Source organism: Scyliorhinus torazame, chromosome 9 (genome assembly GCF_047496885.1).
Source record: "Scyliorhinus torazame isolate Kashiwa2021f chromosome 9, sScyTor2.1, whole genome shotgun sequence".
NCBI classification, from domain to species: Eukaryota; Metazoa; Chordata; class Chondrichthyes; order Carcharhiniformes; family Scyliorhinidae; genus Scyliorhinus; species Scyliorhinus torazame.
The window spans coordinates 206,855,066-206,881,121 of NC_092715.1; the positions used below are offsets into that span (position 1 = coordinate 206,855,066).

Sequence of the window (26,056 nt, forward strand, 5' to 3'; positions counted from 1 at the left end):
TAATAAATGTACACAAAGGCAATACAGAGTTCTGGCAAATGTGCCCAGATTTCTAGATGAACACAGCCGATTTCTGCCGTCAGCTACATTTGTGTTAGAGGTAACTTGGCTGAGTGATAGTTTTCTTCCCAATGACACCAAAGGCCATAAACTCAAACCCCATTACAGAAATCTAAGCTCGTAATCTTGATTTACATTTCACTGTAATACTGAGGGAGCACTGCACTGTTAGAGGTGTTGTGATGTTTAACTGCCTTCTCTAGTGAACATAAAATATTTCATGGAAATCATTCAAAATCCGACAGTCTGTCCTGTATGATATTTATCAAGCAAACCAACATCTGGTCACTTTGCTGTCTTTTGAGAGAATGCTGTGTGCAAATTGACTCTCATGTTTCCATCATTACAATATTAACGATGCCTCCAAAGTACTCTGATGGCAGTGAGGGGGTTTAGTCCGAGTGCCCTGAGGTCAGGAAAGGTGTTGTGCTCTTACTTTCTCTTTTTCCTCTCTTTCTCTCTCCTCAAGATATATTTATTTGATTTAATCTGCAACAATCCACTGGAACAATGAACTGACTTATTTTTCTCCCCACAGCTGCAGCTGCAGACATGACTGAAAATTCTGTCCAGGTAAATTAAAAACATTTCCACTTACGATTTCAGCAATGCTTTTGTATGTATCATTCTGGAGTTACGAACCTGTGCAAGTCATTCTCTTCTTTGTTCTAGCCACTCTGCGGGAGGACGCAGACAAATCTGAAATGTCCCAGCAAATATGAACCAGTATGTGGAACTGATGGGGTGACATATCACAATGAATGCTCCCTCTGCCTCAAAATCAGGTACAAATGGGCCTGGATTTGTCAGTGTAATCTGGCTGGACAAAGTATAAATTGGAGCAGGAATGCTTCACGCGATATGAATCCTGGCACCTCACTGAACCCATCAAAAATTTAGCCAGGGTCTTGGAGACTGCATTATGGTGGCAGACTATTTTACTAAACAAACATCTAAAACAGATGATTTGACCTTTTATTTCATTCCTGTTTGCGAGACATTGCTGTGCAAAAATTAGCTGCCATTGTTACCTGTGTTATAATAGTGACTACATTTTAGAAGTTCCCCATTAGCTGCAAAGTACTTTGGGCACCCTGAAGTTTATACCACTGCCAAGGGACATCTTCTCATCATGAGCACAGAGCACAGTGCAATACTATCTATGAAGTCTTGAAGCCCTCTCATGTATTTGCCAGTAAACTGGAACTAGCCCAAAGCGTCGCAGCAGGAACAGGCACATTCTTGTGAAACAGTGCTGGGCTTCCCCACCCATCTCACCCGGCAGCACGGTAGCACAAGTGGATAGCACTGTGGCTTCACAGTGCCAGGGTCCCAGGTTCGATTCCCTGCTGGGTCACTGGCTGTGTGGAGTCTGCACATTCTCATAGATTTCATACATTTCATAGAATTTACAGTGCAGAAGGAGGCCATTCGGCCCATCGAGTCTGCACCGGCTCTTGGAAAGAGCACCTTTTCCAAGACCACACTTCCACCCTATCCCCATAACCCAGTAACCCCACCCAACACTAAGGGCAATTTTGGACACTAAGGGCAATTTAGCATGGCTAATACACCTAACCTGCACATCTTTGGACTGTGGGAGGAAACCGGAGCACCCGGAGGAAACCCACGCAGACATGGGGAGAACGTGCAGACTCTGCACAGACAGTGACCCAAGCCGGGAATCGAACCTGGGACCCTGGAGCTGTGACGTAATTGTGCTAACCACTATTCTCCCCGTGTCTGTGTGGGATTCCTCTGGGTGCTCCGGTTTCCTCCCACAGTCCAGAGACGTGCAGGTTAGGTGGATTGGCCATGATAAATTGCCCTTCGTGACCAAAAAAGGTTAGGAGGGGTTATTGGGTTACGAGGGTGGGGTGGATGTGAATGCTTAGGTGGGTTGGTGCAGACCTGATGGGCCGAATGGCCTCCTTCTGCACTGTATGTTCTATGTTCTATGTTCACTACTGGCTACAAAACGGTATGTAACTCTGCATTAGAGTATTTAAAAGAAAATCATTCTTGGGATATGGACATTGCTGTCAAAGCCAACATTTATTCGCTAAGCCCAGTTGCCCTTGAGAAGGTGGTAGTGAGCCTTCTTCTTGAGCCGCTGTAGTCCATGTGCTGAATGTGCTCCTGTGATGCTGTGAGGTGTAGTGTCCCAGTATCCTGGGTTGGTGGTTGTTGGTGTATTAACTTTGTTGTGGAAGCGACGGCCCTGAGACTGAAATCAAAGTGGAATTAGACTTCTGCTCACAGACTGTCTCCCCTGACATGTGGCAGTTAACCTCCAAAGGCCCAGCACACTTTTATTCCTTCCTCACCAAAGCTGAATAGCTCGATATGAGAATGTCACACAATATGTTGATATACGATTTAAGTAGGAGCTGTGCTGGAGTGATAGAGTTAGGGAGGAAATAGCACATCGTGGGTACATAAGTACACTCCATTTGGATACCACATTGGGTCAGGAACACTGCAAGATGGCCCTCTTTCTCTGCAACCCCACCTGGTAATGCAGAGAACTTCAAAGCACAAAATCCTTGTTGATATAATTTAGTCCTTGTAAATGACACAAGAAAACTCACATCTTCCTAGCCTTTCAGATAGTGGATGAATAACTTGATCAGACTGTAGTCTGTACAAATGCTACGAATACTGCTTGTCTGCTCTGGGAGTGCTGCTTTAACTGAGTGAGAGTGCATTTTGGAGTTGGGTGCAAACAGGGAGTTAGGTGGAACTGGGAGAAACTGGCAGCTGAGACTACGGGGAGAGAAGTGATTGATAAGTCTCCAGGGAGCAGAGTCGGAGAGAGGAGTTCAGACATTGCAGCAGAGAGGGGAACAGCTGACCGGTAATTAAACAGATTGCAACTCGGGAAGGTAAGGAGGTGCTCTCTTTCTCTCTCTCTCACTCTCTCACTCTCTCACTCTCACTCTCTCTCTCACTCTCTCACTCTCTCTGTGTCTCTCACTGAAACTGACAGAGTTCCAACTGCGGAAAAAACCAAAAGATGGCACAGGAAGGCTGTGATATGATTGGCTAACAGGGAAAGTGTATCAAATTTGAAAACCCACTTTATTACAGTTTATAAATTACCTTCAGACAGAGGTAATAGGGAGAGATTTTAAACAAAAGTTTTTGAAGTAAATAATTAGGGTTTAAAAATCAAATCGAAAGCTAATTAAATAAAATAGCGATGGGAGAGTCAGGTGATGTGTTGTTTCTGCATGACGTGGGAGATGGTGGATCCTATTGTGGTTCCCAGTGAGCACATCTGTAGTAGGCGTTAGTTGCTTGAGGAACTCCGGCTCAGAGTTGATGAGCTGGAGTCTGAGCTTCGGACACTGCGACTCATCCGGGAGGGGGAGAGGAACCTGGACACTGTTTTCCAGGAGGCAGTCACACCCTTTCAAATAACTAACTTAAATTCTGTCAGGGACAGGAGTGTGTGATTGCGGGTAAGGCAAGTAGGGATCCAGGAGGCAGGGTTGCAGAAGCCTCAGCTTTTATCCCTGTCCAACAGGTTTGAGATTCTTGCTCCCTGTGTGGGCGGGAAGGGAGACTGCAGGGAGGATGAGCAAACTGACCACAGCACTGTTCAGGGAGCCATTCAAGTCGGGGGAGGGAAAAGAAATGTAGTCGGAATCGGGGATAATATAGTCAGGGGCATTGACACTGTTCTCTGTGACCAGGATCGAGAATTCTAACGGTTGTGTTGCCTACCTGGCGCTCGGGTTCAGGGGCAGGATTCTGTGATCCTGAGGCTAAGTGTTGACGCTGTCGGAAACGCCGACGACCTCATGATTAGAAATTCTGGCCCTTCAGGGGGCCAGCACGGCACAGGAGCGGTTCAAGCCACTCCAGCTGCTGATCCCGGTGCGAACTGGGTGCCATGGAATCCTCGCATGCGCAGTGGCACTGGTGCCAACGCACACATGCGCAGTGGCTTCCTTCAACGCGCTGGCCGCAACGCAATATGGTGCAGGGCTACAGGGGTAGGCGCGGAAGAAAGTAGGCCGCCAGCCAGAGAGGCCGGCTTGCCGATCGGTGGGCTCCGACCGCGGGCCAGGCCATATCGGAGCCCCCCCCCCCCCGGGGTCGGACCTCCCCCCCCACCCCCACAGGCCGCCCCTTGCCCCTTCCACGGCAAGGTCCAGCCGGCTGAGAGCAGATGTGGACGGCACCGGAGGGGCTTGTCGTTTTACGACGGCCGCTTGGCCCATCCGAGGCCGAGAATCTGCTCTGTGGAGAATCACGTGCCGGCGTCGGGGCGGCGAGCCGCGATTCGCGCCGGTCGCGGGGATTCTCCGAATCGGTCCCGGGCTGAGAGAATCCCGCCCAGGATATCTCATCTGGGCTGCAGAGGAACTTGGAGTGGGAGGGTAAAGATCCAGTTGTTGTGGTCCACATTGGTACCAATGACATAGGTAGAACAAGGACAGAGGTTCTGCAAAGCAGGTATGAACAGCGAGGAGTTAAATTAGAAAGCAGAACCAAAAAGATAGTAATCTCTGGATTGCTACCTGAGTCACAAGCTAATTGGTCCACATTTAATAAGGTTAAGGAGGTAAATGCGTGGCTCAAAGTTTGGTGTGGGAGAAATGGGTTTTAGTTGATGGGACATTGGCACCGGTACTGGGGAAGAGAGGACCTGTTCCGAAGGGACGGTCTTCATCTGAACCATGCTGGGACCAGAGTCCGAGCGAATCGCGTAACTAGGGCTGTAGATAGAGCTTTAAATTAAAGGGTTCAGTTGTAGATGAAACTAGAAACCCCAATTTAAAGGAGGAGTTAGGAGTGCAGGTTAGCAATGTGGTGGATGGTTACCAGAAAATCAAGGTGAGGGACAGAACAGGCGATGTCTTTGTGCACCAAGGAATTATAGAAGAGTAAGGAAATTTAACATTAAAAAAAAAAAATTTAGAGTACCCAAATGTTTTTCCAATTTAGGGGCAATTTAGCGTGGTCAATCCACCTATCCTGCACATTTTTGGGTTGTGGGGTTGAAACCCACACAGACACAGGGAGAATGTGCAAACTCCACACAGACAGTGACCCGGGGCCAGGATCGAATCCGGGTCCTCAGCGCCGTAGACAGCAGTGCTAACCATTGAGCCACCGTGCCACCCATGGGAAATCTAACATTAAAACAAATTTAAGTGCTTTGTATCTAAATGCAAGATGCATTCGTAACAAACTTAATGAGCGAAGGGTGCAAATAGAAACAAAAGGTTATGACATGGTGGGGATTACTGAAATGTGGTTACAGGGAGACCAGGTCTGGGAATTAAATATCCGAGGGTACACAGTATTTTGGAAAGGTAGGGTGAAAGGAAAAGGAGGTGGCGTAGCCCTGCTGGTGAGGAAAGTGTTGTAATGAGAAATGACATAAACACTGGAGATCAAGATGTGGAATCAGTCTGGGTAGAAATAAGAAATAACAAAGGGAAGAAGTCCTTGGTAGGAGTAATCTATAGATCCCCAAACAGTAGTTCTACAGTGGGGCACAGTATAAACCCGGAAATACTGGGGGTTTGCAAGAAAGGTACGGCAATAATAATGGGTGATTTTAATATGCACATAGACTGGAGGAATCAAATTGGCAAGGACAGCCTGGAGGCAGAATTCATTGAATGCATTAGTGATCGTTTCCTGGAATAGTATGTTGGGGAACCAACCAATGAGGAGGCTATTCTGGATTTGGTATTCTGTAATGAGGAGGGATTAATTAATGACTTCCTAGTTAAGAATCCACGAGGGAGTAGTGATCATAGTTTGGTGGAATTCAAGACTCAATTTGGGGGCGAGAAAGCGGAATCCCACACTAGTGTTGTGGAATTAAACAAAGGAAGTTACACAGGCTGGAGGACAGATTCGGCCCGTATGGACTGGGCAGGGAGGCTAAAAGGTCGGACAGCTGATGAGCAGTGGCAGTTGTTTCAGGAGATACCCAATTCCTCACAACTAAAATATATCCCAGTGAGGAAGAAAGATGGGAAGAAGGGTAAAAAACATCCATGGCTAAACAAGGAGGTCAAGGACATTATAAAGACAAAAACTAAGTTATCTCATATTGCAAAGGCCAGTGGCAGGCTGGAAGATTGGGAAACTTTCAAACAGAAACAAAGGGATGCGAAAAAAGGAATAAAAAGAGCTAAGGTAAATTACGGAAAAAAAACTAGCGCAGAATATCAAAAGCTTCGACAGGTACATAAAAGAGAAGAGAGTCACTAATGTGAATGTTGGCCCCTTGGAAGATGAAACCAGTGAGTTAATAGTGGGGAACACGGAAATGGCAAAGATGCTAAATCAATACTTTGCCTCAGTTTTCACGCTGGAGGACACTAGTACCATTCCTATAGGAACGGGCAATTCAGAGGTAATAGAAAAGGTGGAACTCGGAACAATAGGGAAACAGTACTCAACAAACTCTTGGGATTGAGGGCAGACCAGTCCCCAGGGCCTGATGGCCTACATCCTAGGGTGTTAAAGGAAGTGGCAGCAGAGACAGTGGATCCATTGGTTGTAATATTCCAAAATTCCATTGACACGGGAAAGGTCCCAGTGGATTGTAAAAATGCTAACGTAGCACCCTTATTTAAAAAGGGAGAGAGGCAGAATGTGGGAAATTACAGACCAGTTAGTTTAACATCTGTTGTTGGAAAATTGTTAGAATTAATTATCAAGGATGTAATATCAGGACATTTGGAAAGCCAAAGCACTATCCATCAGAATCAGCATGATTTTCTGATGGGCAAATCATGTTTGACTAATTTGCTTGAGTTCTTCAAAGATGTAACAAGCAAGGTGGATAAGGGGAATCCTGTAGATGTAGTATATCTGGACTTCCAGAAGGCGTTTGATAAGGTGCCGCACAGAAGATTAATTCACAAGGTGAGATCACATGGGATTAGGGGTAATTTATTAATATGGATAGAAGACAGGGAGTTGGGATAAATGGGCCTTTTTCTGGATGACAAGTTGTAACTAGTGGAGTGCCACAGGGTTCGGTCCTTGGGCCCCAGCCATTTACAATCTATATAAATGCTTGGATACAGGGATAGAAAGTTCTATAGCCAAATCTGTAGATGACACAAAAATAGGTGGGGCAGTAAGTTGCAATGAAGAAATAAGAACCTTACAAATGGATATAGATAGGTTCGGAGAGTGGGCCAAAATGTGGCAGATGGAGTTTAACATGGAAAAGTGTGAGGTCATGAATTTTGGTCAAAAAAATGGAAAGGCAACTTATTATCTAAATGGGGAGAGACTTCGGGGTGCTCCGATGCAGAGGGATCCGGGTGTTCTTGTGCATGGGTCACAGAAAACTAGCATGAAGGTGCAGGTAATAAGGAAAGCAAATGGAATGTTGGCATTTATAGCTAAAGGAATTGAGTATAAAGGTAAGGAAGTGTTGCTGCAACTATATAAGGCATTGGTAAGACTGAACTTGGAATATTGTGCACAGTTTTGGTCCTCTTATTTGAGGAAAGATATGGTGGCATTGGAGGCAGTTCGCAGGAGGTTCACTGGATTGATTCCAGAGATGAGGTTTTTGTCGCATGAGGAGAGATTGAACAGTTTCGGCCTAAACTCTCTAGAGTTTAGAAGAAAGAGGGGAGATCAAATTAAGATCTTCAAGATGCTAAACGGTACGGATAAAGTAGACGTGGAGCTGATGCTTCCTCTTGTGGGACATTCAAAATGAGAGGTCATAATCTTAGAATAAGAGGCAGCAAATTTAACACAGATTTGAGGAGAAACTACTTCTCCCAAAAGGTTGGGAATCTGTGGAATTCGCTACCCCAGAGTGCGGTGGGTGCTGGGACAGTGAGTAAATTTAAGGAGGAGTCAGACAGATTTTTAATTGGTAATGGGTGAAGGGTTATGGAGAAGGGCAGGACAGTGGAGTTGAGGCCAGAATGGAATCAGCCATGATCACATTGAAGGTGTTTAGGCTTGGGGGGCTAAATTGCCTTCTCCTGCTCCTAGGTCATGTGTTGTCGGGAGGAGATGCTCTGGCTGATTTTGCAATCCAGCTCTTGGTCTGTAGCATTGCAGGTAGCAGATGAGAAACATGTCAGCCACGATAGAATGGCGGTGAGACTCGACGGGCCGAATGGCCGAATTCAGCTCCTATATCTGATGAACCTATTTGCAAAATATCAACCCTGCAGATGTTGTAGTTGAAATGGAGGGAATCAGTACCTTCCAATTCCTGCAGGGCCCAGGCGAGACTCAAGATTCTTTGGTGCTGGTATTATTCAAGCATTTGCAGGGTAGCTCTGCCCAAACACGATGGAATATAAGCTTCCCGATCAACTACAATACATCATTCTGACACTGTTACATAGATAATAGTAAGAAGTCTTACAACACCAGGATAAAGGCCAACATGTTTGTTTCAAACACTAGCTTTCGGAGCACTGCTCCTTCCTCAGGTGAAGCACCTGCTATGACCTTCAACACAGAGTTACAATGGATAAAGCAGCATCTTGTATCTTTGTCAGAAGACTCCCACCAGTACTCAGTTCCCACATAGTCTTGCAGCTGCATCTTGAGTCCTGATAATACAATTTTATTGATATGTTGTTATTAACCCTTACTTTCCCCTTTCAATACATCCGCAATACAAAAATATTGCATCAGTTTATTAATAATAATGAACATAGAGCATTAACTGTAACACAGAATTTGTACATGACATGCAGCAGTTGCTCAAAATGTTGTGGTTCAAATCCCTCTCCAGAGGCGCTGCTGACCCTTCCCTGAGGAAGTGCCGGACAGTCGGCGATCTTGGATGGAATCTTCATAGCACTTTGGAAGCAGCTTTCAAGGCAAAGGGCCAGCAAAGAATCTTAAACCCCCAACCAGACACCTCCCCAAACTGCCTTGTTTCTGAATTTCCTCTGGGTGGGTCGCCAGGGGAAACGGCGTGCTGTTCCACGGAAGCCGCCCTCGCTAGGCTTCCCAACTCGCCATCCATAAGGGCAGAGAAGGTGGTGGGGTCTTGTTAATGATCCCCCTCCCGCCAGATCGCGACACCATGCAGTTGGCAAACGGCAGCAATGTCCCAGGCCTGGAAATTTCCATGCATCTCAAATTATTTCCAACGGGAGGATGATTTCACCTGTTGCCTTTCAGCCAAGACTTTCAAAGGTCTGTCTGCCGTCTCATCAGGCAGATGTAAAAGATCCCATAGAATTAATAATTAATAAATTCAAGAACCTAAGGAGCATCGGTAGTTGGATTAGTGCTTCTGAGTCAAAGGTCAAAAGACAAACCCGTGGAAAGTCTCAGCCCATTAGGAACGTTTTGTTTGTGAATCAGTCGTGCCCCTTTATTGTGCTGCTCTGTGTTGTCCAAGACATGTTTGCCTGTCTATGAGAGGCTGATCTTGATTCTCCCTCCCAACAGGCCTCTGTTGCTTCCCTTTGCCCTCTTTCACATTGTCTCTCTCGGCCAGGTCGATTCCAGTATAACAGATGGTTTTTGCATTTCAGGACAACCAACAGTAGGATCAACATTCAGAAGTTTGAAAAATGTTGAACACAAGGATCTCCAAAGAATCTCAGCTGAACATTGAGCCGACACGATCTTTCTGACCCATTGCAGAATCAATCACTTTGCAGCATAAAATGAATCATTTACACATTATCAATTTCTGCATAGACTTGTTGCATTCTTCATTCTGTTTGAAAAAATAGATTCCCAAACTGTAGGACTGAATCTTAACTCCCAAAAGTAGGCAGGGTGGAACCTTGTCACAGGTTAAATCACAAGAAATGTGGAAAATGAACCAAATCTGCCTTAAACTTGCCCCATTTCAGTTTTACCGGATCTAGGACAACGAGTGGGAATATTATGCTTGTGGGAAGTGGGTTATCCATATAAATATTATATTGTACTTTGATTCTAACAGTCCTTCTAATTTAACTATCGGTTCTCGGGAAATTTGACAGCTTAAAAGAGGCAGAAGGGCTTGGACCAAGAGCAGGTCAGAGGATAGGAATCCTACAGCGATAAACACGCCTCCTGACCTCCCAAAACCTGTCCGCCACCTACAAGGCACAAGTACAGATTGTAATGATATACTGTCCATTTGCCTGGATGAGTGCACCTCCAACAACACTCAAGAAGCTCGACACCATCCTGGAAATAACAACCCACTTGATTGGCACCCCTTCCAGAAAAATGCACACCCTCTACCACCAATGCACGGTTGCAGCCGTGTGTACCATCTACAAGATGCACTGCAGTAACTCACCAAGGTTCCTTAGACAGCAGCTTCCAAACACATGACCAATACCATCTAGAAGGACAGAAGCAGCAGATCCTGGGAACCCGACAACCTGGAGTTTTCCCTCCAAGCCACTCACCAGCCTGACTTGGAAATATATTGCCGTTCCTTTACTGTCACTGCATCAAAATCCTGGAACTGCCTTCCTAACAGCACTGTGGGTGTATGTCGTGAAAATCATAATAAAGACAAATTCCTCGAGGTTCGATTTAAGGAAATTTATTTACACAAATATATTTGCGGAGAGAGAGTGTTCCAGCTGCAAAGGCCAGTGCACTGCACTCTGAGATTCGATTGAAGACAGCATGTTTTTATAATCTGAAATAACAGCTTGAAGTGAACAGGCATGTTTATATTAAATAGACCTTGGAAAGTACGTAAGATGAAATACGTAGTACGTATGTTCTTGCCCTTGGCTAAAAACAACTCGAGTACACATTTTGTTATCTTTTGGAGGACAATGTGTTTTCATAATCAGGCCAAGACCAGAATATTAAGCAGTATTTTGTTTCTGTTACCTGACCTACTTATTTTAGTCCAAAAGCAGTGTTGAACTATAGTCAAGCATTTCCCAGCATGCTTCGAAGTTGGTTTATGTTAATTTCCCTTCCACAATTCCCTCCTTGTTTATCTTTTGATCAACACCTTTTAGTAAATTATCGTGTCCTCCATAGAGAAGAGTGGTTTATAATGTATGGAGAACGGACGTATGACAGTTCCCTGCATGTTATGAGCCTGGTAGCAAGGAGGCAAGGCGGCTAGGGCTGTTCTCCCGTGTTAGTACAATAAAAATATCTTGCGCAACATTAAAACAGTAACCATACGACAATCAAGATTACAATGGCGATTATAATCCGGAACACACTCCTCTGTCCTGACGATCCTACCATCCAAAGCTAAAGTCCCATCCCTCATTTTCATGTAATCTTGTCACCTCTCTATGAATGTGATCCACAGATTATCAATTTTTTCTGAGTTATGAGGGATGTACACGCAACAGCCACTTCCAATCAGGGCACAAGTACCTCCCTTTCAGCTAACAAGAAATCAGGAGCCATTCTATGCTGCAGGGCAACCGCTCTTATAGCGACCATCTCAGTTTCTATCTGGTTAACAGCTTCTGCAGCGTCATTAGCTACCTGCTCAAGGATGTCTCGTAGTTTGCGTAGTTCGATACATTAGTGGCTATTCCTAATGGTGGTATTATTATTCCCAGCATTTGTGCCCATGTCATAACACTTTGTGTCATCCTGTGATGGGGATGGTCCTGCAATTGCTGAATGTGATGCACATAAGGGACTACCTATTCCAAATAGCACGAGCCTTCCCAAGTTTCTGGTAACCACGGGTATGCCTTACGTCCACAGATAAAATACGTGCCGTTATATGCGGTCAGGTTTCCTTTACTATCAGTCATCATTAGTGTAATCGGATCCCCTTCCCAGGAGCCTCCACTAGTTTGATTTTCAACTCCTGACTAATCAAAGATGAATAGTCCTTTAGCTGTAAGGTGGACCATAGGGGGTTGCCAATTCAAGGTTGGATCACACTGACTCGTGCCTACTGCGTGGGTCCCATATGTTTTATGATTCTTAAAGCATATACTTCCCATTGGGACTCCAGTATAATTGGGAAGGATCAACCAGGGCGGTTGACGTGTTACATTAAACCTAGGCCTTCACCATTCCTCAAACCTATTCATATTGTATCCAGCTAATCTCCAATCTAACATATTCTGTGTATCTTCACCACGTCCTGTACTATTTTGTCTTAGAGCCCATTCTGTATTTCTTTACTGGTGAATGGGATAGGTCGCACAGGGAAGCCCTCACCCAAGCATCTGGGAATTTGTGTCAAACCCAACAACTGAATTTATTTACCCTCTTTTGCGTATGAGTGGGACATACATGTATATTAAGGTGTTAGTATGCAGTTTACCCTCTCATTGATGTTGGATTAATATGATAATACATAAGAACAGTAGCGCCGTCATTCTCTTCGGGTCAGCATTTTGTGAGTACTCTCAAAGTTCTGTATGATGTAGTTTACACGAGTTGCGTGGATCCCATCTGGCTTTTCTTTTACTTTAACGGCTGTTCGGGTTGTTAGCAGCACTTGGTAGGGTCCATTCCACCGAGGAGAAAAATAACCTTTGTTTCGTGCTTTCACGTAAACTTGATCTCCAGGTTTAAAGGGTGTGTATTTCCCTCTTTTGGATGCACCTGAGCCTGTCGCACCTTTTCATGTTTTTATTTTTTTCAGCGTTTTCACACATGGCCTGGGCATATTTGAGAGATGCCACATCTGCCCATTTTAAGGTTACTGCCGCTGGAGTCATTGGGGGTTTTGTTCCAGTTGTCATGGGGGGGTTCCATTAATATCTCATACGGGGTTAAACCCGTATTACGATTTCTCTGATTTCTCAGGACATACATTACTATGGGTATGGCATCTGGCCATAGCAGCCCATTTTGTTGACATACTTTTGTAACTGCAGTTTTAATTATTCCATCTGCCCTTTCCACCATTCCTGAGGATTGTGGCAGATATTGTATATGCAATTTCCAATCAAATCCCATGGCTTCTGTTAGGGCTTTGGTCAATTTGCTAGAGAAATGAGTTCCCCTATCGTTGTTAATCCCCATTGGTATCCCAATCCCAGGATATTCATCCTTCAACACTTCGGTTGTCTGATTTTCCACTGGCTTATCACTACAGTAGGCATCACTCCCACCTGCGATCCAGCTATATCATTACCCAAGATAAACTGTATTCCTGGACAAGATAATTTCTCTATTACTCCTACTACCACTTCACCATCTTCACTGGTCTTTCCAACCTTACCTTATATAATGGAACACTACTCCTCTCACCTTGAATTCCACATATTACCACCTTTTCTGGCAACATTCTTCCCAGACTACATAACTCCTCATCTCGTACCATCAAAAATGGACTAGCTCCCGTATCTCTTAAAATTGTTACCTGCTCCTCCTGATACACATGAGTAAACTTCACTCACACAAATAAATTCTTTAAAGAGATCTGGCACCTTCTTATCAATCACCTCTTGATCAGGCTGTACAATCTTTTGCACCTCCTTCGCTTCACTTGGGCTTTCCTTTACCACTTTCAGAAACCCCACTGTCTTATCCTATTTACCACATCAGCCTTCCCAGTGCTTTTCTTCAACCACCAACACTATAACTTTACATGGCCTAGTTTATTACAATGAAAACATTTGAAACTTTTCATTTCTTTTCCACCCTCCTGGATTTCTTTTTTAATCTGAGGTACACTCTCCTTATTATCTCCCATCAGATCACCTTTATTTTTACCACTTGAGTATTTATCATGTCCCAGTTTCTATCCCTCACTGGCTGAAACTGATGTCAGAAACCAAGCTTTGATTTATGAACTAATTCATAATCATCTGCCATTTCCGCTGCTAATCTCACAGTTTTAACCCTCTGCTCTTCCACATGAGTTCTCACTACATCAGGAATTGAGTTTTTAAACTCCTCCAAAAGTATAATTTCTCTGAGAGCTTCATACATTTGGTCTATTTTCAAAGCCCTTATCCACCTATCAAAATTGTCTTCATAGCAACCTGTTTTTAGCCAAGAGCGATGCTCCTGTACGGAGGTTTGCTCCTGTGTCTGTTTTAACTTTGGTTCTGTTATGGTGGACGGAAGTTCAACTGCAGAAGCTTGTAGTTGTGGCTGGTGTTTGAGAGCCAATTCCTTTGCTGTTCTTTCAGCAAATCTATTGCCGCATGAGACTTCATCGTCTGCGGTAGTATGCGCTTCACACTTTAAAACGGCTATCTTGCTCGGCAGCTGAACAGCATCTAGTAAATTTAAAACCAATTTAGCATGTTTAATAGGTTGGCTGGAGGAAGTTATGAATCCCCTGTTTTTCCATAATTGGCCAAAATCATGTACTACCCCAAAAGCGGATCGGGAATCATATAAATATTGACTGTTTTATTTTTAGCTAGAATACATGCAAACTAAGGGCAAACTATTCTGCCGCTTGAGCAGATGTTCCCGAAGGCAGAGCAAAAGCTTCCACTACCTCGAATGGAGTTACAATTGCATAGCCAGCCAGGAGGGTCATATCATTTGGTCGGTTTGCTGATCCATCGGTGAAAAAGATGATGTCTAGATTTTCTAGTCGGTGACTCAATAAATCAGGTCGAGGGGTTGTGGTGGCTTCAACCAATTGTAAACAATCATGATCATACATATGTTCTGTTTCCGAGGGTACGGGCAAGAGTGTTGCAGGGTTGACAGCTGGCGCTCGCTTGTAGGTAAAGTTGATTTTCGAGAGGATTATTTTGTTCCCAGTGCGTCGAGCCGCAGTAAAATGCTGCGTTGCGGATGCAGCAGCAAGACTGATTTTTTTCTACTGTGACTGCTGTGGCTGCTACTGCTCTTAAGCAATTTGGCATACCCTTTACTACAGCACATAGGGCCACCAAGTAATAGGCAAGGGATCTTTTCCCTTTTTGCTAACTTTCTCCTTGGTTCAATTGCTCTGTTTTATTACCTTTGCTCTCGAGTCACCAGGTATCTTTATGATACCGCCACGAGGTTCAAGTCCGAGTAATGATCAATGACCCAATACATCGATAAGTAAGATTCAAATCAAAGCACATTTATTATACACAGTAATCACTACTCATGCACAAATTCTACGTCTAAGCTACTTCTACAACTAACAGGCCTATACTTAACTTCGGACTGGCCCACCAGGTCAGGGGAACAAATGGCCTTTCGTTCGGGTTCTGAGTCTGCGGGATTCGAAGTTGGCACGGATTGGTAGCTAGGAGCGCCTATCTCGTAGCGAACGTTGAATTAAGACTTACTTTGTTGGGTGGTCACTGCACCGGTCACGGTCAATGTTGGTTCGTGTTGCTGGATGACCCGGGCAGGACGAAGAGGTGAAGAGCGATTTGAACTTGGGGCTTAATTCTTATAGTCCCCAGGGGCTTCCCGCCTTTCGGGGCGGACCCTGTACCTGGTCCCAAGTGATTGGACTTTGTCCCAATCGCTTGGTTCGATTTCTCCAATGCTGGAGCGGTTCCCAGATCGATGGGCGGTCTTGAGGTGCTCGTTCACCTCCTTTGTGTTGGCTCCTGCTGGCGCCGAGGAGTCTGGCTTTGCGTTGTGTGTCCAAAATGTTACTTATTGTTCCCGGGGATTGCTCATCAGTATGCAGATGGCTGCTACATTGTTATGCTGATGGTCGCTGGTATCGATGTTGTCTGGCCTTTGCAGAGGTAAATACACAGCAAACCTGCAGCTGCTGGTTTCTGTCTATGTTGGCTGACTTTCCCATCAGCCTTTGCCGTTCGCCATTTTAAATCAGGAGTTGGCCAATTTAGGTGGCTACACCCTCCTCAATGCTCTTGCTCCAGGACTCCTGTTGCAAATCCCCCTGCTTCATTTAAATAAAGAGTAAAGGGCTTGCTGAAATTAGGAAGTCCCAAGGCAGGGGCGCCAATCATGGCTTGTTTCAAATTATGAAATGCTTGCTCCCTCTCTGGGATCCAGGTAACAACTGAAGGGCATCCTGTAGGGTAGCCTTGCGCAGTGCTGCGTCCATTTCTCTATAGTCCGGTATCCACTGCCTGCAATAGCCCACCATTCCGAGGAAGGTAAGGGTCTCCTTTTCCATGGATGGAGTTGGAACCCCTGCTACAGCCTGTACACATTCAGACCCAAGCCTCCGCTGTCCTTGCTGCAGCTGAAATCCCAAATACTGAACTGTCTCCTGACAGAATTGCAGTTTGTCCATTGAGACTCTTTGCCCTCTTTCTGCCATATGTGATAATAACAAAACGGTATTCTGTTGACAAACTAGCCCTCCCTCTGAGGCTATCAATAAATCATCATATTGAGGGAATGTTGAACCTGCAGACAACTGGCAATCTTCCAAGTCTTTTTTTAATACTGTTAATTCCGATATGTAAAGCAAATAGATATTGACTTTCCGGGTGCAATGGTATGGAGAAAAACGCTAAGAAAGTATCCGTTGTTGGTGGTATAGAAGTCAAAATGACATTTGTGTCCGGCACCAATGGAGCAATAATGATAACAGTTTTATTGATGGCTCTAAGATCTTGCACAAACCACCACTCGTTGGGTCTTCCTATTTTGGAATGGGGAGTAGAGGGGTGTTACAGGGGCTTTGTGTTCTCTTCAGCACCCCTTGCTATAATAGTGCATTGATCACTCCCTCTATCCCTTTTTCTGCTTCCGGTGCCAACCTGTATAGTTTTAAGCAGGGCAGGGCAATGTTCTTCTGTAACTGCACCCTATGCGCTGGGGCAGAATGTACTTTTCCAACATGATTTTTATGTTGGGCCCATAGATGTGCGAGTACCTGGGCCAGGATTGAAGGGAGTAAATGATGGCTCTCTCGGGGAGGTTGTTGTCTTTTAAATGTGGCGGGCCATTGCTCCTCTTTCCAGGTCACTTTGCCCTCCTGTTTGCCATAAAATTCTATCAGGCAATTTTGTCCGTCCATTTCAATATAAATCCCATGTATTACCTTTTTCCTTTGGCCTCTTTGATCACATCTCCTATTTGCTTTGCCTTAGCGGGATGTCTTACGGCCAATGTTAAATGGGGTTCTGAGGTCAAACCCATCCTAAAAAGGTCCCTCTGACTATGGGTCAACTGTACTAACATTCCTAATCCCACAACACCGAAAAATAAAAAGGAGTGATATGCAATGAGGTCTGCTTTCCTAAGTGACTTTGTGTTTGTAAATTGTATACGTGCTCATCCTCACAAGCATACCAAGCCGTGCAATGGGTCACTATATTCTCTCGCCTGGACTCTATCAGGTGCTTTAATAGCTGTGTCCAAGGTTCATTCATCTTTTGTGAGACTTACTGCAGTTTAAAAAAATTTTTTTTTAACAGCGGTTCTGTAAGGGTTAACGTTCGGCTGCCAGCATACAACACAGACACAGAGCGATCGGGCGCAGGCTCAGAAGTTATTACATTTTGCAGCTGGTGAGCTCGTATTTGAGACAGTTCTATAAACATTCCATTATCAATGCAATATATTACTGCTCCTAATTTGCAGAGTGTCTGTCTGCCTAATAGGGTCAGGTGTCGCTAGTTGCGGTACATCCTTCTTGGGGGTTAAATGCTTCTTGGCCCCTTGCATGATAGCCTCCTCCCCTCTATTTGCTAACCATTGTTCGATGGCCTCATTTCCTTCATTCAAATAATTATCATTATTGGGAACCCAGCCCCCATTTATGCCGGGTGGGACTGCAATCCCACCCTTCAAAGCTGGCCAAGATGCACCATAAGAGTATTTTAGAAGCAGCAAAACATCCCCTGGGAGGGGGCTATAAATAGCACAAATTTAAGTAAATTTCCAATGATTGATTTTATAGGCATTAGCTATTCTTAGAGATGTATATTTTTCTTTGTCAATTCTATAAAGGTCAACTGTCTGCTGAAATGGTTAATGTTTCCTGCAGAAACTAAGAGGCGGAGAACTTGGAATGATGCCATTTACATCTTTTCATGTAATCTAAAAACTTATTCATATTCAATTACTTTTATTCGTAAAGGCACTTTCTTTCTTTTAAACTGTAATTTCCAATGTTTCAGTTCATTGGAGAAATCTCAACAAAAATCACTTAAGTTATAATCTGACTCAAGGACAGACGATAAAAAAATACAACCCACTTAGCACTTCATGCTTTGACTAAAATTAATTGGTTAAACAAAACACACAGAATCTCACAGCTCACAGCACGGTTCAATTCCTGTACCAGCCTCTCCGAATAGACGCCGGAATGTGGCGACTAGGGGCTTTCACAGTAACTTTATTTGAAGCCTACTTGTGACAATAAGCGATTTTCATTTCATTTTCATTTCATATCACAGCTAACCGGTAGCCTGATCTCACACACAAATCTGAATTCCCTTTTTCTACAGGAACCCATCTGTATGCTTTTACCTTAATCTTCCATTTACTTTTACTCCCCTGTTTTTTTGTTTCGAGAGGGGGTCAGCTTCATTAGATTCCTATGCGGGACATAACATATAGGGTTTCCCACCTCATTCCGTTGCTTTACGATTGTTTCTTTTCATTTTCTTACTGATTTTGACTCCCTTATCTGTCTTTTTCAAGGAGTTCAACTTCTTTCTCGTTCCAGATGTCTTTACCGAGGCTTCGGGATGACCTGTGAGGGGGCGTCAAGTTTATTACTCATCGTTCCGTCTGCAAAATACTTTAGAACAGAAATATAACAATAACAACGACCGCGGAAATCATTTACAAATACTACAGTGAGCGCACACCGGTGTTTATCCTTTCACGGACCTCAAAGTCTTTGAAAAAAATGTTTTGTCTCTAAGGCACCTTTTTTCTTCCCATGCAGCTTTCATTAATTTATTAATTAAGATAACTCTCCTAGCATGAGTCACTGGCCAGTAATTAAGGCTGCCGAGCAGCAGACTCCCCCTTTCAGCTGGGGTCGCGCTATGGCTCTCTCCCTTTCAGCTGAGAGAGTCCTGTTTAGAGAACCGTTTCGGGGTTCACATCCCGTTAAATTAGGGAAACTGCAACGGCTACGCCAATTTGTTGTGGAAATTATAATAAAGACAAATTCCTCGAGGTTCGAATTAAGGAAATTTATTTACACAAATATATTTGCGGAGAGAGAGTGTTCCAGCTGCAAAGGCCAGTGCACTGCACTCTGAGATTCGATTGAAGACAGCATGTTTTTATAATCTGAAATAACAGCTTGAACTAAACTGGCATGTTTATATTAAATAGACCTTGGAAAGTATGTAAGATGAAATATGCAGTATGTATGTTCTTGCCCTTGGCTAAAAACAACTCGAGTACACATTTTGTTGTCTTTTGGAGGACAATGTGTTTTCATAATCAGGCCAAGACCAGAATATTAAGCAGTATTTTGTTTATGTTACCTGACCTACTTATTTTAGTTCAAAAGCAGGGTTGAACTATAGTCAAGCATTTCCCAGCATGCTTCGAAGTTGGTTTATGTTAATTTCCCTTCCACAGTGTACCTACATGACATGAACTGCAGTTCAAGAATGCAGCTCACCACCACCTACTCAAGGGTAATTAGGGATGGGCAGTATTACAATCACAGTAGTCCCAGGATGGATTCAAATAAATAGGTTATTCAACAAGCCAAAGCAAAGCCGCAAAATGGCGGGGAGTACAACCAGCCCCAGCCGGATTATACGAAGATATTGGTTCCCTTCCTGGCTGGTTTTTATTGGTGGGTTTCAATGACCCCTGCTGTTAGATGTCCAGCCCTCAGCAGGGAAGCTCGTATTCCACGGGCCCCATCGGGAAATTAATCGGAGCATCCCCGTGTGTCTCATAGGGTTATTACATGCCTCCCCCACCAAAGTCCATAAGCCCCTCTGTCATGGAGGGTGGAGGAGGACTCCTCCTTCGCTTCAGCTGCGGTCGCGGTTCCAGTGGTTACGGAGTTGTGTGGGGGTGTGTGTACCACATTGGGGAGTATCGCTTCCACGTCGATCATCTGAGGATGCTGACGGTGATCGCTCCCTGCTCAAATGCACAAACTGTTGTCCAAGACCATGGACGCTTGTGTCTCCATGTCTGACCCTGTGTCTTCCACCTCGCGCAAATCCTTGTCCTGTCCTCTGAGGGGTGTTGCCACTTGGCCCTTGGGTGACAGGGATGGAGGGCTGACTCATCCGGCAGGGCTGGTCCTGGTACGGGTTCCCTAATTTTAAAGTATTACATGTGCTTTCTCACCATCAGCTCCGAGGTTTCCACCATGTATGACCTCAGTCCAGTCCTTTCCACTATGGCCTCTGGTACCCACCGGGTACCACCTCCGAAGTTCCGGACATATACCATGCCCTCTGGCCAAACACCTCTGTCCTGCGTCCATCTCCTGTGGTATTGTTTCTGGAGATCCTGTCTCCTCTCCCGTCTTCTGCCAATGTCAGGAAATGTCAGGCTAAGCTTTCGGCCCATCAGAAATTCTGCTGGCACGACTCCGGTCGTTGTGTGTGGTGTGGTACGATAGCTGAATAGGAACCGCGCCAACTTAGTCTGCATGGATCCCATGTCCTATTTTTTATGCCTTTCTTAAATGTCTGTACTGCCCGCTCAGCCAGGCCATTTGATGAGAGGTGGTCTGGGGTCATCCGAATGTGTTTCACCCCATTCACCCTCAGGAAATACGAGAATTCCTCGCCAGTAAAAGTGGTGCCGTTATCTGTAACCAGCACCTGTGGGATGCCATGGGTGCTGAATGAAAAGTGCAACTGCTCGATGGTCACTCTCGGACTGGTGGATGGCATTTGATAGATGTCCAACCATTTTGAGTGGGCGTCCATTATTAGTAGGAACATTGAGTCTTGAAAAGGTCCGATGAAGTCAGCATACAACCGTACCAAGGGTCGACCTGGCCACTCCCAGGAATGAAGGGGCGCTGCTGGTAGGAGCTTTTGGTGCTCCTGACACATGGTGCATTGCTGGGCCAACCGCTCAATGTCACCATCAAGTCTAGGCCACCATACGTTGCTCCTGGTGAGCATCTTCATCTTGGACACTCCCAGGTGCCGGTTGTTCAGATCCTGCAATATGATCTTTCTGCCTTGACTTGGGACCAGAACACGGGCTCCCCACAGGAGGTTGTTGTCCTCCATGTCAAGCTCATGTTACTTAGTCGTGAAAACCCGCAGCTCCTCGGGTAGTCTCCCTTGCTGTCCCCCATGCAGGACGATGTGACGTAATTTCGTTAAGATTGGGTCCTTTTGTGTCCACTCATGAATCATGTGACCGGCAAGATGTCCGTAAAATTCAAGGCAACTGTGACTTTGTCTGCTACTGGTGGGTACAGGGGGTGCATTGGAAATGGGAATCGGCTCAAAGCGTGTGCGATTTGTGCTTCTGGGCGATACTTGAGCACGTGCTCACACGTCACCAATAATAGCGCCCAACGCTGTATCCAGGCCGATGCTATTGTCAGAAGTGACCTGTCCTCCTTGAACAGGCCGAGCGAAGGTTTGTGGTCTGTTATGGTCATGTTGGTAGTACTTCTTCACCGCAAAAATGGCGGCCAACCCTTCCTTCTTGATCCGAACATATCTATGCGTGCTCTATTGGCCTCTCCATCCCGTTGTCTATCCGATAAGATATGGGGAGGCATCACTTGTCATCAAGAGTGGCCCAGTTCCCCTGCTCCCAATTTCGCGGGAAACTTTAAAAAAATGTTTAAAAAAATGTTTTTTTTTAATCCGGAGGCCCCGACTTTGTGGAACTGTGGGAGCCTTTTTGCTGGGACCGCTCCGCTCACGAACGCCACCGGAAGTCCGGTATGCCTTCTTAACAACCCTCTCAACCTGGGTGGCAACTTTCAGGGATCTATGTACATGGACACTGAGATCTCTCTGCTCATCCACACTACCACGAATCTTACCATTAGCCCAGTACTCTGTCTTCCTGTTATTCCTTCCAATATGAATCACCTCATACTTTTCTGCATTAAACTCCATTTGCCACCTCTCAGCCCAGCGCTGCAGCTTATCTATGCCCCTCTGTAACTTGTAACATCCTTCCGCACTGTCCACAACTCCACCGACTTTAGTGTCATCTGCAAATTTACTCACCCATCCTTCTACACCCTCCTGCAGGTCATTTATAAAAATGACAAACAGCAGTGGCCCCAAAACAGATCCTTGTGGTACACCACTAGTAACTAGACTCCAGTCTGAACATGTCCCATCAACCACCACCTTCTTACAGCTAGCCAATTTCTGATCCAAACTGCTAAATCACCCTGAATCCCATGCCTCCGTATTTTCTGCAGTAGCCTACCGTGGGGAACATTATCAAACACTTTACTGAAATCCATACACACCACATCAACTGCTTTACCCTCATCCACCTGTTTGGTCACCTTCTCAAAGGACTCAATAAGGTTTGTGAGGCACGACCTACCCATCCGGCCCAGGGGATTTACCTATTTTCACACTTTCCAGAATTGCTAACACCTCCTCCTTATGAACCTCAAGCTCTTCTGGTCTAGTAGCCTGAATCTCAGTATTCTCCTCGACAACATTGTCTTTTTCCTGTGTGAATACTGACGAAAAATATTCATTTAGCACCTCTCCTATCTCCTCGGACTCTACGCACATCTTCCCACTACTGTCCTTGACTGGCCCTACTCTTACCCTAGTCATTCTTTTATTCCTGACATATCTATAGAAAGCTTTAGGGTTATCCTTGATCCTACCTGCCAAAGACTTCTCACGTCCCCTCCTGGCTCTTCTTAGCTCTCTGTTTAGGTTCTTCCTAGCTAACTTGTAACCCTCAAGCACCCTAACTGAACCTTCATGTCTCATCTTTACATAAACCTCCTTCTTCCTCTTGACAAGTGTTTTGATTGCTTTAGTAAACCATGGTTCCCTTGCTCGCCCACTTCCTCCCTGCCTGACAGGTACATACTTATCAAGGACACGCAGTAGCTGTTCCTTGAACAAGCTCCACATTTCCATTGTGCCCATCCCCTGCAGTTTTCCTCTCCATCCGATGCATCCTAAGTCTTGCCTCATCGCATCATAATTGCCTTTCCCCCAGATATAACTCTTGCCCTGCGGTATATACCTATCCCTTTCCACCACTAAAGTAAACGTAATCTAATTGTGGTCACTATCACCAAAGTGCTCACCTACCTCCAAATCTAACACCTGTCCTGGTTCATTACCCAGTACCAAATCCAATATGGCCTCGCCTATTGTTGGCCTATCTACATACTGTGTCAGGAAACCCTCTTGCACACATTGGACAAAAATGGACCCATCTAAAGTACTCGAACTATAGCGTTTCCAGTCAATATTTGGAAAGTTAAAGTCCCCCATAACAACTAACCTGTTGCTTTCGCCCCTATCCAGAATCATCTTTGCAATCCTTTCCTCTATATCTCTGGAACTTTTCGGAGACCTATAGAAAACCCCTAACAGGGTGACCTCTCCTTTCCTGTTTCTAACCCCAGCCCATACTACCTCAGTAGGTGAATCCTCATCAAACGTCCTTTCTGCCACCGTAATACTGTCCTTGACTAACAATGCCACCCCTCCCCCTCTTTTACCACCTTCCCTGAGCTTACTGAAATATCTAAACCCCAGCACCTGCAACAACCATTCCTGTCCCTGCTCTATCCATGTCTTCGAAATGGTCACAACATTGAAGTCCCAGGTATCAACCCATGCCGCAAGTTCACCCACCTTATTCCGGATGCTCCTGGCATTGAAGAAGACACACTTTAAACCACCTTCCTGCCTGCTGGTACACTCCTGCAACTTTGAAACCTTAATCATAACCTCACTACTCTCAACCTCCTGTATACTGGAGCTACAATTCAGGTTCCCAAGCCCCTGCGGAACTAGTTTAAACCCTCCCGAAGAGCATTAGCAAATTTCCCCCCCAGGATATTGGTACCCCTCTGGTCCAGGTGTAGACCATCCCATTTGTAGAGGTCCCACCGACCCCAGAATGAGCCCCAATTATCCAGAAATCTGAAACCCTCCCTCCTGCACCATCCCTGTAGCCACGTGTTCAACTCCTCTCTCTCCCTGTTCCTCATCTCGCTATCACGTGGCACTGGTAACAACCCAGAGATAATAACTCTGTTTGTCCTAGATCTAAGTTTCTACCCTAGCTCCCTGAATTCCTGCCTTACATCCCGATCCCTTTTCCTACCTCTGTCGTTGGTACCTATGTGGACCACGACTTGGGGCTGCTCCCCTTCCCCCTTAAGGATCCCGAAAACACGATCCGAGACATGGTCCAGATGGCCCGAATCGCCATCTGTAGTTCTGCTTTTCCTCGTCGTCAGTATTACAATCACAGGAGTCCCGAGAAGGATACAAATCAAAAGGTTTATTTAACAAGCCAAAGCAAAGCCGCAACACAGCGGGGAGGACAACCAGTCCCAGCCGGGACCATCCGAAGATGCCGGTTCCCTTCCTGGCCGTTAATAACTGCTATCATTTTGACATGCTCCTGGTGTAGCCTTGAGATAGTTCTTACAACTATTCTACTTTCAAGCCTGAATTTTCATAGGGATGGAAAGGGTTTAGCCAAAATGGCACCAAAGCCTCAATTCCAGAAGGAGATCTCCACCTTAAGCCAACACCCACCATTTTCACAAGTGTAGGGATTGGGAGGGGGGAGGGAATAGGGAGGCACATAAGCCAACCAACCCCCATGCAAGGGGGGGGGGGTGTCCCCCTCCCCACCCCCCGACTGAAGGTTTGTAGATTCAAATAACTAAATAAGAACAACCTACCACCATGTAACATATGTACCGCTATATTACACCACTATGTACAGGATTGATGAACCAGCAAATAAAGTAAACATGGCAGATAACAAGAAGGGGAAGGGGGCTCGGGGTAGTAAGGGGAGTTGGGGTTTGGAGGCTAATTCGAATACAGGGCTTTTGTAAATTGTAAACTGTCACTGATGTGTACAGATTTGTTTACGTTTATTTTCATTGTGTATAAAGAGAAAAAGCTAATGAAAACATTTTAAAAAAAGGCAATGTCAATCAATAAAGGAATTTCCTGCCTTTAAATTAAATAAAGGCCTACATGCAGTTCAAAACATTCAGTGCTTGCTATTTCGCTTTGTCTGTTGACATATGCCTGAAGGCGAACATTATAGGACATGTGCTGCACAACTGATTTCACAGCCTATCATTATCACAGAGGGGCGTCTGTCAGTTCACAGTATGATTAAGAGATCCAGTTGATTATACATTCTTTAGAATTGGGCTTTGATACAAATGTTTATTTTCATATGGGATTAAGTACTTGAATTAAATGCTTGCCTTTATAGTGGATTAAGTAATTTAAGGAACTTAAGTGTAGTGAATACATTTTTAATAAGGGAAGTGGGTTGGAGGGCCATGGTGTCATTTGATAATATAAGAAAGAACATTTTGCCTTTAGATTATGGGGTACTACATTTGTGAAACATGTTTGCCATTTCATTGGATTCTGAAAGAGCTGCAGGCCAAGGATAAGGTAAGAAAGCTTGTAGGACCAGTGCCCCTTAGAATTACCAATAGGTTCCCCTAGGGGTCAATCATGAAAATACTTTGCCATACTTTCATTGCCAGTCCATTGGATTTCAAGGCTCTGAGCCAAGAGTACATAATGAGGCTTGGCTGACAGCCCAGAAATCCATTAGCCTATTGAATCACCTGGGACTGGATTCTCCGATTTTCAGGCGATGTCCTGACACCGCCGTGGGAACGGTGGCGTTTTACGACCAAAAATTTGCTTCAAAACGGCCACCGATCCTCCGTTTGGTTGGGTGCTAGCAGTGTTGCTTTTCTTTTCCTGTGGCTCTGTTCCAACTATGGCAATCAGTGAGTTTGCCCTTCTTTCTTTTGATATCTATGTTCTAATGTTCAGAGTTGCCAGGTAACAAATGATACCACCACAAGGTTCAACTGGCTATCGATCAAAGAGCCAAACACCAGTTTGTTAGTTCAAGGTCAAGGATACATTATTTACACACACAGTGGATCATGCAACATAAACCCACGAGTTAACTACACCTATTGACTAAGACAACCTGTACTTAACTTCAGGCACCCGGCTTAGGTCAGAGGAACAGTGGTTGTTGT

At 45.0% G+C, this 26,056-nt stretch overlaps 1 protein-coding gene across 1 annotated transcript in view; it reads left to right on the forward strand.

Moving 5' to 3' along the window:
* The window catches only part of LOC140430066 (serine protease inhibitor Kazal-type 1-like), a 152,065-nt gene that overhangs the window by 26,142 nt on the left and 99,867 nt on the right, over window positions 1-26,056 (forward strand). Inside the window, exons 2-3 of the mRNA XM_072517605.1 lie at window positions 599-633; window positions 733-845. Coding sequence (XP_072373706.1) covers window positions 599-633; window positions 733-845 — 148 coding nt within the window. The remainder of the gene's footprint in view (window positions 1-598; window positions 634-732; window positions 846-26,056) is intronic.